Genomic DNA, 13,678 nt, shown 5'->3' on the forward strand with positions numbered 1-13,678 from the left:
AAGTCACCTGTCGAATTGCAGCTTTTTAGTTTTTGGTCTGTGGTTTAGCAGTTTCGTGCTGACGTTTGTGGATGTGGTTTTCTCTCTGTTTGCCCTGCTCTTCCCCGAGGCCGCTCTGGTCTTTGGGCCTGCGCCTCCGGCCGCCTCAGGCTCTGCCCTCGGGGTTCCCTGCCCCGTTCCCTGTCCTCTCTCTTCAGGAGGCTTGAAGTCTGTGTGGTCAGACCTCTGCACCGCACCCTGTCTCCTGCCCTCTGTTCTCCATTTCTCAGAGACGCCATCTCCTCGTTCTATCGGGAAGTTGTGTTTCTGAGTCGTCTGTGGACTCTCTTCACCCGTTTTTTCTGGGTAAGAAAGTTTTCATTCCTACAGTTTCACCTGGTTCCTTTCTGTGCCACCCGGTTTTCTGACAAAATTCTTAATCTTGTGTTTTACCCCTTTGAGCGTAATGATGTCGAGTGTCTGTGTCTGATAATCCACCAACAGGTGCCGTGGCGTCTGTACGCCTGATCTGCTGTCCTGTGTTCGCCTGGTTATTTTCGATGGAGTCCCGGGCTTTGTACGTAAATGCTCGTGGCAATAATTCCAGTCCTAGGACACCGTTTTCTTTTCCTTTTCTTTCTTTTTTTCTTTTTTAAGTTTATTCACTGGGGCACCTGGGGGGCTCAGTCGGTTAGATGTCCCACTTTAGCTCAGGTCATGATCTCCCAGTTCGTGAGTCCAGGCCCCGTGTCGGGCTCTGCTGACGGCTCGGAGCCTGGAGCTGCTTCAGATTCTGTCTCCCTCTCTCTCTGCCCCTCCCCTGCTTGTGCTCTGTCTCTCTTTCTCTCTCAAAAATAAACATTAAAAAAAAAAGATTTCCTTTACCATCCTTCATCTTTAAAAATAAATAAATACAAGTTTATTTACTTATTCCAAGAGAGACAGGAACAAAGCAAGTGGGGGAGGGGCAAAGAGCGAGGGAGAGAGAATCCCACGCAGGCTCCATGCTGTCAGTGCAGAGCCCAACACGGGGTTTGAACCCACATGGAAGATGTGTGAGATCATGACCCGAGCTGAAACCATGAGTTGGACTGAGCCACCCAGGTGCCCCAGTATTTTCTTTTTTAAAAGGTGATTTTTAAACATTGCTGACAGATGGCTCGGGGAGGGGGGGTGCTGCAGTCCTGGATCTGGTCGGTGAGGGCCCCTCCGCTGCGGCCAACAGCCTCCCGCTCCCGCAGCTGCCCCCTCCTGGGGGTCCTCCTAGATTTCTTCCCTGCCTGTTTAGCTTTATGATGTCTTTAGCAGATTAAACACACGTTTCGTCCAGCTTTCCTGACGGTTCCCAGCGGGAGCGTCCATAGTGCCGTGTCCGTTTCTCCGTGGTTGGAATTGGCACCTTTGCCAAGTTCAGCCTTGCGGCCGCTTCTGTGGCTAACAGTGCCCCTCTTTTGTCTCTCACTGGTGCCTGAGCCCCCGCCTGCCTGTGTGAGCAGGGAGCCCGGGGTCTCCCCGTCCTGGGACAGCCAGGGGCTTTCTCATCCAGTGAGGGCCGTGCTCCCGGGAGCACCAGCGGGCTGCAGGGCTCTGGTCCACCTGGCTCCGTCCTCACTGATGGAGACTTATGCGCCCGCCCTGTGGTTCACAGCTGTCCCCGTCCCCAGCTGGGCCACGCACCTGCACGCATCCTGCCCTGTGTGACTTTGCTGCAGACTCGGGCCCTGGCTCTGCCTGCCCAGACCCAGCGCGGCCACCCGCACTCCCCTGGGGGGCTCGCTCTGCTCCAGTAGAGGAGAGCACATGAGCGTTCGGGTGTATGGGAGAATTTTTTTCCAGAATATGGTTAATTTTTGCTTTTCTTTCTTAGGTATAGGTGTTAGTGATGGATCCAGTGAATTATATCACCAATTAATTGCTGCAACCAGCTCTTCTCAAGTATAGGTGCACATCACAGGCACCTGGGGGCTTGCTAGGTCCCGCCGCAGGTGGCAGAGTTGCGGGGCGGGCCGGGGCGGGGGAAGGCACATTTCTACCAAGCTCCCGCCTGCCCTGAGGCCCTGAGGCCTTTGAGAACCCCTGGCGAGATCAGTACTTTCTCTTAAGAAACAAAACACTCAAACATTTACCAAGAATATTGTTCCGTTTATAAGTTTAGTGGACATTATTGATGTTGGATATTATAGCTCAGATGTCTTTTTTTTTTAAGAAATAAAAGAAGAGCTTGAAGATTTGAACAAAGAAATCAAGAAAACTGCTAATAAAATCCGAGCCAAGTTGAAGTGTGAGTTTAAAGCTTTGTCTGTGTTTAACCACTGATGGGAGCACGTGGGTCATCTTTATTTCCTTCATCAGCTTTTATTCTCTGACATTTTTAAAAGTCCAGATTGTGAGCACTTTAAATTATCTGTATGTGTTTGGAATAGCAAGTCTTTTAAGTTATTCAGTATTCTAGAATTCTTAACCTACCGCTGTAAGAACAGAGAATGAGGAGCTAGAGCTAATGGCTGTTAATCTGCGAATTTAGGACAGAGCATGAACATTCCACAAGGTTAAGCATCTGCTGATAAGTTGTTAGCCTCTTATAGAGGCAGATCTTTATGACATGTTCAGCCAAATTGCAGATATTTGAGAAGGTGAATAGTCTTTCCTACGAATCGCTGGTTTTTCTTAAATCCTTTACTTTTTGGTTCTGTTGAACATTAAGTGCGCGGAGTTTCGCTTCTGTGGTGCANGGAGCAGCAGATCCAGGAAGTCTGCGCAGATAGGACAGAACTTGGTGGAAGCCGGGAGGTGGCCGCAGCAGCCGCCATTCACGCCTTCAGCGGTGCACCCCTCGGGGGCTCAGGGGCTCCCACGTGCCAGGTGGCTGGAAGCCAGTCCGGACGGTGGCTTCATCGGCGTGGATTTCAGTGTATTTGAAAACAGAAGGATTTTCACCCCAAAGTACAACCACGGCCCCGGGATTATATCGAGGTCAAATCATCACGGTTCATTGTGGAACAGCCATCAGGATGGGCGCTTCCCCAGTGATCTTTCAATTTCTTTGTGTTTGAATTGGGTCCCAAGTAAGGATGCTACCCTGTGATTGGTGACGTGTCACTTGAAGTCTTTAAAACTCAGATTCTCCTTCCATCTTTTCCTGGAGTGGTCTCTCTTGGCTGGAGAGACCAGGACGTTTGTCCGTCAGAATCTGCTACACTTCAGGCTTTTAAAGCTGATGTCACCACGATCCTTGGTGTTTCCTGTCGGTAGATGGTTAACTTCTCCAAACTCGACCAGGGTCAAGAGTTTTGTTTGTTTTTCTTTTAAATGTCAAGACAAAACACCTGTGTTTTTTTTTAATTTTTTAAATGTTTTATTTATTTCTGAGAGAGAGAGAGCCTGACATTTTAAATGTCAAGACAAAACACCTGTGTTTTTTTTTAATTTTTTACATGTTTTATTTATTTCTGAGAGAGAGAGAGAGAGCCTGAGCAGGGGAGGTTCAGGGAGAGAGGGAGATACAAGATCTGAAACAGGCTCCAGGCTCTGAGCTGGCAGCACAGCGCCTGACGCGGGGCTGGAACCGTGAGGTTATGACCTGAGCCGAAGTCGGGCACTTAACCGACTGAGCCACCAGAGGCCCCCAGAACACCTGGTTTTATTTTGTGATATTATCGACAATGGGCGATTATTGCCAAGATGCGTTTATGTGGAATTGAAAAGCAGTTTGAGGCTTGGCTTGAGAAACTTCCAGGTTTTAGTTTTAAAGGTGCCCCTTTTCCTGTTCATTTCCAGCTATCGAGCAGAGTTTTGATCAAGATGAGAGTGGGGAGCGGACCTCCGTGGATCTCCGGATACGACGAACCCAGGTTTGGCCGTTGGCCTCGTGAAGCGCAGGCCTCTTGACTCCCTTTCAGACCCAGAATAGTTGTTCGTATGTCACGTGAATCCTTATCGCGAAGAGAAGCTGTACTCGGTCCGGCGGCCGGCTCCAGTCTGCAGGCCCGCGTGGCGCCTTATCTGCATTTCCCGAGCCCTGCGGGGTCGGGGGGAGGGGTCTGCGGTGCCCCCACTGGGGTCCGGGCCACGTCCGCCCAGCGGGAGGTGTCCCCTCTGTGAAGGGGGGTGTTGTGAGCGCCACGCCGGGTGACTCGTCTGGAGCTGCCTGCCGCCCCCGTCGTGTCCCCCTGAAGGGCCGGCGTGGTTTCCGTGCCGCACTTACCGCAGGAGAAATGAGCGTCGTGTATTAATCACGTGTTTCCGTGTTACTAGCATTCGGTTCTGTCCCGGAAGTTTGTGGAGGTCATGACGCAGTACAACGAGGCGCAGACTCTGTTCCGGGAGCGAAGCAAAGGGCGCATCCAGCGGCAGCTGGAGATCAGTGAGTGCGCGGAAGGGCTGCCTTTGTTACACACGGACTTAGGGTCTGAGGGGAAAGTGCTGTTGCCCGCCTTGCGGGGCCTAAAGCCTTTTCACGGCTTCCTGTTCCTCGAATCACAAAATGTTTCCTTTATTTACATCCCTCAGAAAATTCTTGGTGACTGGGTTTCAAGTACTTTCTTTTCTTTTTTTAATGTTTTATTTTTCAGAGAGAGAGAGAGAGACCATGCATGTGGGTGTGAACAGGGGAGAGAGAAGAGGTAGAGAGAGAGAGTCCCAAGCAGGCTCCACACTGTCAGTGCAGAGCCCCATGTGGGCCTTGAACTCACCAACCGTGAGATCGTGACCTGAGCTGAAATCAAGAGTCGGAGGCTTAACCGACAGAGCCCCCCAGGCGCCCCTGCATTTATTTCTAACTAGCATTACTTTTAGGGTGTTAATCAGATTTGGGAAACTTCCAGCCACTATTTGCTCAGGTGTTCCCCTTGCCCCAGCCCTCCCGGCCCCACCTTGGGAGACGGTCTCTGTGGCCTCACACTGACTGCCCTTTGCCCCAGACGGTCTTTCAAGGTCGTCTGCACAGCTGGCCGGCCGTTGTCCGCCTTGGACGACGGAGCTTTGCTTCCTCCGGACAGAAGGCAGTTTGCTGACTGCATAAAGGTCGGGCCTGCTTGCTCTCTGCTCCCCGTTAGAGAAGACCAGGGCTCCTCGGCCTCGACTCGGCCTCATGATGGCCTCACGACGGGTGTGGCTTCCCCCGGGGCTGGGCGCGTCTCTCCGGCGACTTGGGGAGCCCAGAACAGCTGTGAACATGACCCTCATTCAGTGGCATCTCACCGCTTTATTGGGAGCCAGTCAGCGTGTCCTGGGAGTGGTTTCCAGAGCGTGCAGGTCTGCGGTTTTCCCGTCCGCGCAGTCCAGTTTGGAACATCGCTGTCACCCGGAGAGGAGCCGTGCCCCGTCACCGGCCCGCCCTGTGCCTCCCCCCGGGCCCCTAGACAGTCACCAGCCTCCACAAGTTTGCCCGTTTCGGACACTTCCTGCGAACGGAATTACGCAGCCTGTGGTCTTTGGGACCTGGCCTCCTTCACGTAACAGGCTTTTCAGGGCTCGGCCGGGCTGACCGTGTCGGCGCCTCCTCCTCTCTGGCTGACTTGTGTTGTGTTGTGTGCGTGGACCGCGTGGGTCTGCTCCTCACGTGGTGGGCATTTGGCTGTTCCCACTTATGGCCAGAGGGTGAATGCTGCTGTGGCCCCTTTAATCAGGATGACGTTTACTCATTTAACTTTTTTATGTGAGACACAAATTGTAAAAGATAACTATTATCAACCAGATTTTTCCCAAAACCTGTGACTATATTTTGTAGAGAATATTAATACACTTAACTCAAGGAAAAATACTAATAACCAAAACACAGCAGCTATTAAAGCATCTGATTCTAATACTCGACCTTTACTTATGATCCTCTAATATAAGGTGATAACATATGTTGAAATCCTCTTTCCATAAGCCAGAGTTAGACTTTTACGAAAACCAGTGTGCCGAAAAATCACATGTCCGCGCCCTTTTTATAGTTGTTTCTCATTCATACTAAAATTAGACTTTTTTATTCATTCTAATTATAAGCTTTTTTATGAGACTTTTCGAATTCTTCCTGCTTCTTAATCTTATGTTAATTTTTCTCATCATTAACACTCACCTAAAAAAGTATATTTGAAAGCTTAGAACAGGGGCGCCTGGGTTGCTCTATTGGTTAAGCATCCGACTTTGGCTCAGATCATGATCTCGTGGTTCGTGGGTTCGAGCCCTGCGCAAGCTCTGTGCTGACAGCTCAGAGCCTGGAGCCTGTTTCAGATTCTGCATCTTCCCCTCTCTCTGCCCCTTCCCTGTTCTTTCTCTCTCTCAAAAATAAATAAACATTAAAAAAAATTTTTTTAAAGGTTAAAACAATGTTGCTTAGAAATTTCAATAAGTGGGGCACCTGGGAGGCTCAGTCGATTAAGCGTCTGACTCTTAATTTGGCTCAGGTCATGATCTCACAGTTTGTGCGTCCAGCTCTGTGCTAACAACTCAGAGCCTGCTTGGGATTCTCTCTCCCTCTCTCTCTGCCCCACCCCTCTCAAAATAAATTAAAAAAAAATTAACTCAGATTTAGTTGCCAATGTATGGTTGAAAAAAATCATTTAAAAAAATTTAATGTTTATCTTAGAGACAGACAGAGAGGCAGACAGAACGAGTCGGGGAGGGTCAGAGAGAGAGGGAGACACAGAACCCGAAGCAGGTTCCAAGCTCCGAGCTGTCAGCACAGAGCCCGACACGGGGCTCGAACCCACGAACCGTGAGGTCATGACCTGAGCCGGAGCCGGACGCTCGACCCATGGCGTCCCCCCAGGCGCCCCCGCAGGGTCACGGCTCCATCGCTCGTTCTGAGTGGGGCTCGTGCTCCTCCCGCAGCTGGAAGAACCACGACCGACGACGAGCTGGAAGAGATGCTGGAGAGCGGGAGCCCTTCCGTCTTCACCGCAGACGTGAGTGCCCGGAGGCCGGGGCCTGTCCGTGCGTGTGTGCGCTTTCGCTTGCAGAGCCGCCGGAGTTCATGCTCTTTCTCTTTTGTGTTTCTTTCTCCAAGATCATATCAGATTCACAGATTACTAGACAAGCTCTCAATGAAATTGAGTCCCGTCACAAGGACATCATGAAGCTGGAGACCAGCATCCGCGAGCTGCACGAGATGTTCACGGACATGGCCATGTTCGTCGAGACCCAGGTAGCGCACGTTTTCCCTTCTCCGGGACAGACACCTGCCCTGCGTGATGTGGCAGATTCCGGGGTACCCGAGAAAGCCATCAGTGTGGACCCACTGTCACCATTCAGGGACCGAGTGCAGTGTTCTCGTAGGACAGAAATGCTGGAGACAGCTTACCCTTCCAGCAGCGAGAGCCTGGCGCGCTTACAGTACCCGTGTGCCCACGCGACAGCTCCCAGGGGCCCATGGGCAGCAGACTCCTTCAGGAAGATTTTTAGTCAGACGTGCAAGTATTGTGCTGGAGTTCTCATGGAGACGGAGCCACAAGATCTTATTTTGTGTGACACACGCATGTGTATGTGTGCGGGTGAACTGGGCTCCCTAGAATAGTGTGCAGAAGGAAGGAGATACACCAGATAGCACGGTAACAGTGGGTCGGTGGGGACTTCATTTTCTTCTCTAAAACACACGTATTTTCAAGTTCTCTGCAAGGAGCCCGCAGTGGGACAATAATTGGGAGGAACGTTTTAAAAATCTTTAGAAGAGTAGGCCCGGGGGCGTCGTCCGCGGCACAGAGAGGGGCCTGTGCACAGAGAGGGCCTGTGCTCCCCGCGGGCGGGCGGGGCACGCGACCCCAGGCTGCGAAGGCTCCCCCACAAGAGAACAGAAGTGTAGATGGTTCTTAACAAACATGAAATTCAGCGTAAACCACATGTGTTCCCGTCAGGTGTGCGGATGCGTGTGTTCTGGCTCCCTGACTCCCCAGCAGCCCCCCGGCCACTTGCCCGCGGCTGCTCACGGAGTCGGGGCTCAGGGTTCGGCTGACGCCTGTGCCCTAGGAGCACCCGCGTCAGACTCTGTGGGTAGATCGTCCTCACTCACTGGCAGGCTGGTTTCGGACGCGCAGCAGGAGCCGCCCGGGAGAAGCTCAGCACCCGGCTGGCCTGTCCCCCGGAGCGTATGAGGAGGACGGGAAACCATTGTGTGCCGTTCTCTCTCCACGTGGGTCGCTGCCCTGAAGAACACTGTTTATTTGGAGGACGCTTGTCATAAACTACTTGAAACGCTCAGGGCCCGTGCGATCGGCAGGGGAAAGAACAGCCACGCGCAGCCTCCCCCTCTGGCCTGGGGGGGCCTCGCCGATCCCACACAAGCAGTGTTGTTTCTGCCAGCTTCTTTTCAGGAAGTGTTGCCAAGGAGCGAAGGAGAGGCTAGGCCGTACGGGCCCCGCAATGTTTCTGTAATTACGAAAGATCTTAGAGTGCTTTAGATCTTTAAAATAATTTTTTTAAATGTTTTTATTTCTGAGAGAGAGAGAGAGAGCGTGAACAGGGGAGGGTTAGAGAGAGAGGGAGACACAGAATCTGAAACAGGCTCTAGGCTCTGAGCTGTCAGCACAGAGCCCGACGCGGGGCTCGAACCCACGAACCATGAGATCATGACCTGAGCCGAAGTCGGACGCTTAACCCACTGAGTTACCCAGGCGCCTCTAGATCTTAATTATAAAGGCTCTCCACCAAGTATATTGTGTTAAGGTTCATTAGAAAAATGGCCATATTCTCAGCTTTGTTTCATCATTTCCCTTTAGAAGTCTGTTAGTCATGCACTATATTGACTCGTCTAATTCAAACTATGTGTAGAGTCAAAACCACTAATAAGCTTGAGCTTGTGAGTGTGTGAGTTAATTATGCGTCGTTCTCCAAATGCTGCGCTGTCACTGCCACAGAGCGTGTCTGCCGTGGACAGAGAGTCAGGTACGGTCTCCCCTCCCTCCCCTCACCACCCTGCGTCCGCCTTGGGCCGCGGGTTTCCCTCACTTGGCAAACTTAACGTCCAACAGACCGATGTTTTAAAGAGTCCCCCACGAGGTCCTCCGCGCTGGGAAGGGCGTCACTGTAAATGGCATGTGTGGGAATAATACGAGGTGGGTCTTGCCTTGAGGTGGCTGCCCATCCCTGGCTGTGCCCATCCCTGCGTGTGCCCACTGCCATGAGGCGCCAGAGGAAAGCAGGCCTCAGAATGTGCTCCGTTGTGGCCCGTCCATCTCATCCTGTTCACGCTTGTAAAGTGTAAAGTACATCTTGATCACATCGCATCAGCACGTTTATAATGTTCTCATGTTTTCGTAACATGGAAAACATTTGTGTCCGCCATGTGCACGTCATGTTTGCGTCAGGATGTCGTCGGTGCTGTGGCGGCCTGAAGGTGGGCGAGTCGTGGGAAAACACCCTCTAAGTTTGACACTTTTTGTTTCTAGGGTGAAATGATCAACAACATAGAAAAAAATGTCATGAATGCCACGGACTACGTAGAACACGCTAAAGAAGAAACGAAAAAGGCGATTAAATATCACAGCAAAGCTAGAAGGGTGAGTTTGGTTTTTAAGAATGAAAGCACAGTTTTCTATTTCTCTTTATTGATGTGACCCAACCTGATAGGCATCCGAAGAGATAAATGATTTCTTAAATTTTTATTTCATTATAAAAATGAAGAAAGCCACCAGCCTGGCCACCCCCCCCCGACCCCCCGTCTCTCTACAGCCCCCATGTTGTGGGCCATCAGCTGGCAGGAGGCGTAAAGCTAACGGGCTTGGACGTTCTCAAAGTTGTCGGTGCACATTTTGTGCAGTGAACACTCAATTCTCTCCTTGGGGTCCTGGCTACGGGTCGGGTCTGGAGGAAGAACATTCCTGAGACCAGACCTAAGGCCCCTGGAGCCCCTGCAGCGGCCCCACTCGGGCTTTGGGAGTCGTCTGTACCTGAGTCCTGACTGTGTGTGTGAGCGGAGCCCTCGTAAGAACACGATGAAATGACAAACTTAAGTCCTGACTCCAGGAAAGAGAACTCTCCCCACAGTTCCCGGGTGTCCTTGTCCCCTCAGTGCGGAAGGTTGACACTGAGCCCCCAGCTGGGCCCCCCCCGTCCCGAGAGAGGGCCGTGCGGCTCATGTGCCTTCCCGGGGCTGCCTGCCCAGTGCCCGTCCGGCGGGGTCCCCTGCGCTGCCCGCGGAGGCCCTTCTGAGAGGCGGTTCCAGGTCCCGGGGGGAGAGGAGGGGCGAGGGTTCGTGCGTAGAGCGAGCCGTGCGGGCTGAACGCGGGCATCAGACAGGAGGCCCGCGTGGGTCTGCGCGGCCGGCGGAGCCCCTGCTTTTCCTGGGGTGCAGCTGCTTGTCACTCTGAGATGCGAGGCGGGGCTGCTGGCGTCATGTGTCCCCGCTGCTTCAGCGGCTCCTGAGGGACATGAGGGGATGGGGCGCACACAGGAAGGTCTCCCCGTCCCCCCAGGTCCGCGGGGGCTTGGTGACAGAGTCCTTAGCCAAGGGTGGCTCCCTTCCCTTCTCGTGACCCAACCAGCGGGGCGGGGCAGTGAGAACTTGAGGGAAGAGTCGACTGCTTTGAACAGACGGTGAGGTGACCGAGGTGACCATCTCCACCCTAAGCTACGGGGACGGTTGTCCCATGTGTCCATAAACACCCGACAGAGAACCCACGCCGCCTACTTGAGCTTGTCACCTGCTCCCAGACGCCGCCCTGCCCCCGCTCATGTGGTGGCTGTCCCTCCCCGGGCGGGTGATCCGGCCTCTGTGGCCTGGCGGCCGTGGTGAAGGACGTCCCTGCCAACAGCGAGCAAACCAGGGGCCAAAGAGGGCGGGAACCTCTGATTTCTTAGCTCACCAAGCCGGCCCGCGGCTGTGCGCGTGGGAGGCCTCAGCCCCTCGGACTTGCCGCACAGGGGACCCTGCTGTCCTGAGGGTTCTAGAACCGTCCGTCTCCAAGTGGCCTAACCTTATTCAAGTAAAAACCACCCTTTTTAAGAACTAAAAACTGCTACTAAACAATTAATTAGATGCCTTGTAACTTACATGTTAAGAGATTCCCGTGGGTTTATTTTCACTGAATGATGCCTTCTAATGTGGCGATATGAAATTACTGTGATGTAACCAGCTTGCTTTTCTTTGACAGAAAAAGTGGATAATTGTGGCTGTGTCAGTGGTTGTGGTTGCCATAATTGCTCTAATTATTGGTTTATCGGTCGGCAAATGACGGTGTGGATAACGTCCGTGTGCGTGTCCCCTGCCAGCAAGGCAGTAAGTAACTAATCAACTAATGTACTTATTAACTGTCCCAATGAGGTAACTGCTGCTGGCCCTGTTCTCACCCACCTACAAGTAACAGCTGCCCGCGAGCCGAGCGGAGCCAGGCCAGTGGTCGCCCGGCCCTGCATGTGCCCAGCGCGGCGCCNCCTGCTCATATTGGATGTCGTGGCCACGGCCTGGAGGCGCCCTCTCCGTTAGCTGGCACTTAGTGGGTTAACGCACCTTTAGGTTTTGGCTGTTGGAATGATTGCTTTCTGGGACCTCCCCACCTGTGGTGTGACTGTGGGTCGGAGGGAAGGGAACTGGAGTTTTCTGGAAAAGTCCGGGGAGTGAAAATCCTCCATCTCCCCGGGTTCCATGAGCCGGCGTCTCATTCGTTTTCCGACACCTCCTTCCTGACGTGAACACCGGTGCCGGGCCTGTGAGAGACCGGGTCCCTGGTAGAGAAGACCTCCATCGTTTCTGAAAGTGACTTTATTTTGTTCACCGTTTGACTGTCCCCTGTCTCCAGACTCCGGTACGCTGGTGTTTCCCTCCTTGTGTGGGAGCACCCTCCTCGCGTGCCTGGGGAAGCCGGCCCTGGCCCAGGAGCTCCAACCGTCCTGACGTGCCCGCTGTCGGACGGTGACGGGCAGGCCTTGAGGGATCCGTCCTCTCCTTACAAAAGCGGCTGCCAGCTCCTGGTGGGCACTTTATTTCTGCAAAGTGAGATAGTAGAGGAGAGGGTGGTCCCGGCGCGGCTAGGTCCCCAGCCCCTTTCCGGTCTGGGACAGCCTGTGTGTGTGGCTTCCCTGGTGCTGCCCCGCTAGCAGTGCTGGAAAAAGCAATGTGTGTGATTCTCTTTGCTGGTGTAATAGCATTTAAAAACTATTTTTTAAAAAGATTTTTTTTTTTAAACATTTATTTATTTTTGAGAGATCGAGAGAGACAGAGCATGAGCGGGGGAGGGGCAGAGAAAGAGGGAAAGACAGAATACGAAGCAGCTCCAGGCTCCGAGCTGTCAGCACAGAGCCCGACATGGGGCTCGAACCCATGAACTGCGAGATCATGACCTGAGCCGAAGTTAGACGCTTAACCGACTGAGCCATCCAGGCCCCCTAAAAACTATTTTTATAATTGCTTTAAAAATATGTATTTTTAAAATTTTTCTTAGTGGTCATAATATGGTTGGTTGAATGTGGTTAAGCTCAGTATTAAAATTCGTTCTTAGATTAGACCCAGTGATGTTTGGTGATACCATTAAATGAATACAGGTTTTAAAGTTTATTTTGAGAGAGAGAGAGAGAGTGTGAGTGGGGGAGGTGCAGAGAGAGGGGAGGAGAGAGAGAATCCGACACAGGCTTAATGCTGTCAGCACAGAGCCTGACTCGGGGCTCAAACCCATGACACTGTGGGATCATGACCTGAGCCAAAAGCAAGACTCAGTTGCTCAAGTGACTGAGCACCCCAGGCACCCCTTCTCAGGGCAATTCCTCAGGGGGCAGTGGGCTTCTTCCGGGCCCTGGGCCTGGATGCTGGTTTACCCTAAGGTCTTTTTTTTTTTTTAATATTTTTATTTATCTCTAGGAGAGAGAGACAGCGTGAGCAGGGGAGGGTCAGAGAGAGAGGGAGACACAGACTGAAACAGGCTCCAGGCCTGAGCTGTCAGCACAGAGCCCGACGAGAGGCTCGAACCCACGAGCCGTGAGATCATGACCTGAGCCAAAGTCGGACGCTTAACCGACTAAGCCACCCAGGCGCCCCTACCCTAAGGTCTTTAAATACAAACATAGAACAGTCCTCACTAATAAGAGACACACCAGGGGCGCCTGGGTGGCTCAGTCGGTTAAGCATCTGACTTTGGCTCAGGTCATGATCTCACGGCTCGTGGGTTCGAGCCTCTCGTCGGGCTCTGTGCTGACAGCTCAGGCCTGGAGCCTGTTTCAGATTCTGTGTCTCCCTCTATCTCTGACCCTCCCCTGATCATGCTGTCTCTCTCTCAGAAATAAATAAAACATTAAAAAAACCCCACCAGAGTATATGACAATTATTTCTTTTATACAAATGCAGTGACGTCTTAATTACACTTTTGAAAAAGTAACCTATTCTCTCAGCAAGTAGTTCGGGGGAGCCTCCTGGCAGGCAGGGCGCCAAGCGGATGCCTTCTGTGGAGGTGACGTGGGCCCCACAGCCCTGCGGCGCGGTCCGTTTCCTAGCGGGGCAGACGGGTAGAGACGGCGCCCCGCCCGGGGCTTATATCTGCGAGGTGGTGGCACCACGACCGGCTCAGAGCAGGACTGACGCCCCAGGGCGCGCTGCCCGCTAAGGAGAAGGGCACGCGTGGGGGTCGCGCCGTCGCAGCGCATGGACAAGAACGGTTGTTGACGCTGGGGGTGCGGGTGCGGGAACCCAGCTGTCGTGGGCTTCGGCGGGCAGCACCCTGGGCACTGGAAGTCACAGCTCACGCCCTGGGTGGCCGTTCTCCCAGGGACCCCGGGGGCAGTGACCAGGCCCCGG

General features: G+C 53.0%; 1 protein-coding gene across 5 annotated transcripts in view; it reads left to right on the forward strand.

Annotated features, from left to right (window-relative positions):
• Nucleotides 1-13,678, forward strand: part of STX2 (syntaxin 2) — a 35,251-nt gene that overhangs the window by 18,317 nt on the left and 3,256 nt on the right. For 4 of the 5 annotated variants that reach the window (XM_077761719.1, XM_077761716.1, XM_077761714.1 and 1 more), the window contains exons 4-10: nt 2,186-2,260; nt 3,757-3,830; nt 4,234-4,342; nt 6,796-6,869; nt 6,971-7,108; nt 9,345-9,455; nt 11,049-11,173. In XM_077761719.1, coding sequence (XP_077617845.1) covers nt 2,186-2,260; nt 3,757-3,830; nt 4,234-4,342; nt 6,796-6,869; nt 6,971-7,108; nt 9,345-9,455; nt 11,049-11,129 — 662 coding nt within the window. In that variant the 3' untranslated portion in view covers nt 11,130-11,173. The remainder of the gene's footprint in view (nt 1-2,185; nt 2,261-3,756; nt 3,831-4,233; nt 4,343-6,795; nt 6,870-6,970; nt 7,109-9,344; nt 9,456-11,048; nt 11,174-13,678) is intronic. The other variant, XM_077761715.1, reaches the window with a different exon arrangement.

This window comes from Crocuta crocuta, unplaced genomic scaffold, assembly GCF_008692635.1.
Source record: "Crocuta crocuta isolate KB4526 unplaced genomic scaffold, BGI_CrCroc_1.0 scaffold862, whole genome shotgun sequence".
Classification (NCBI taxonomy): Eukaryota; Metazoa; Chordata; class Mammalia; order Carnivora; family Hyaenidae; genus Crocuta; species Crocuta crocuta.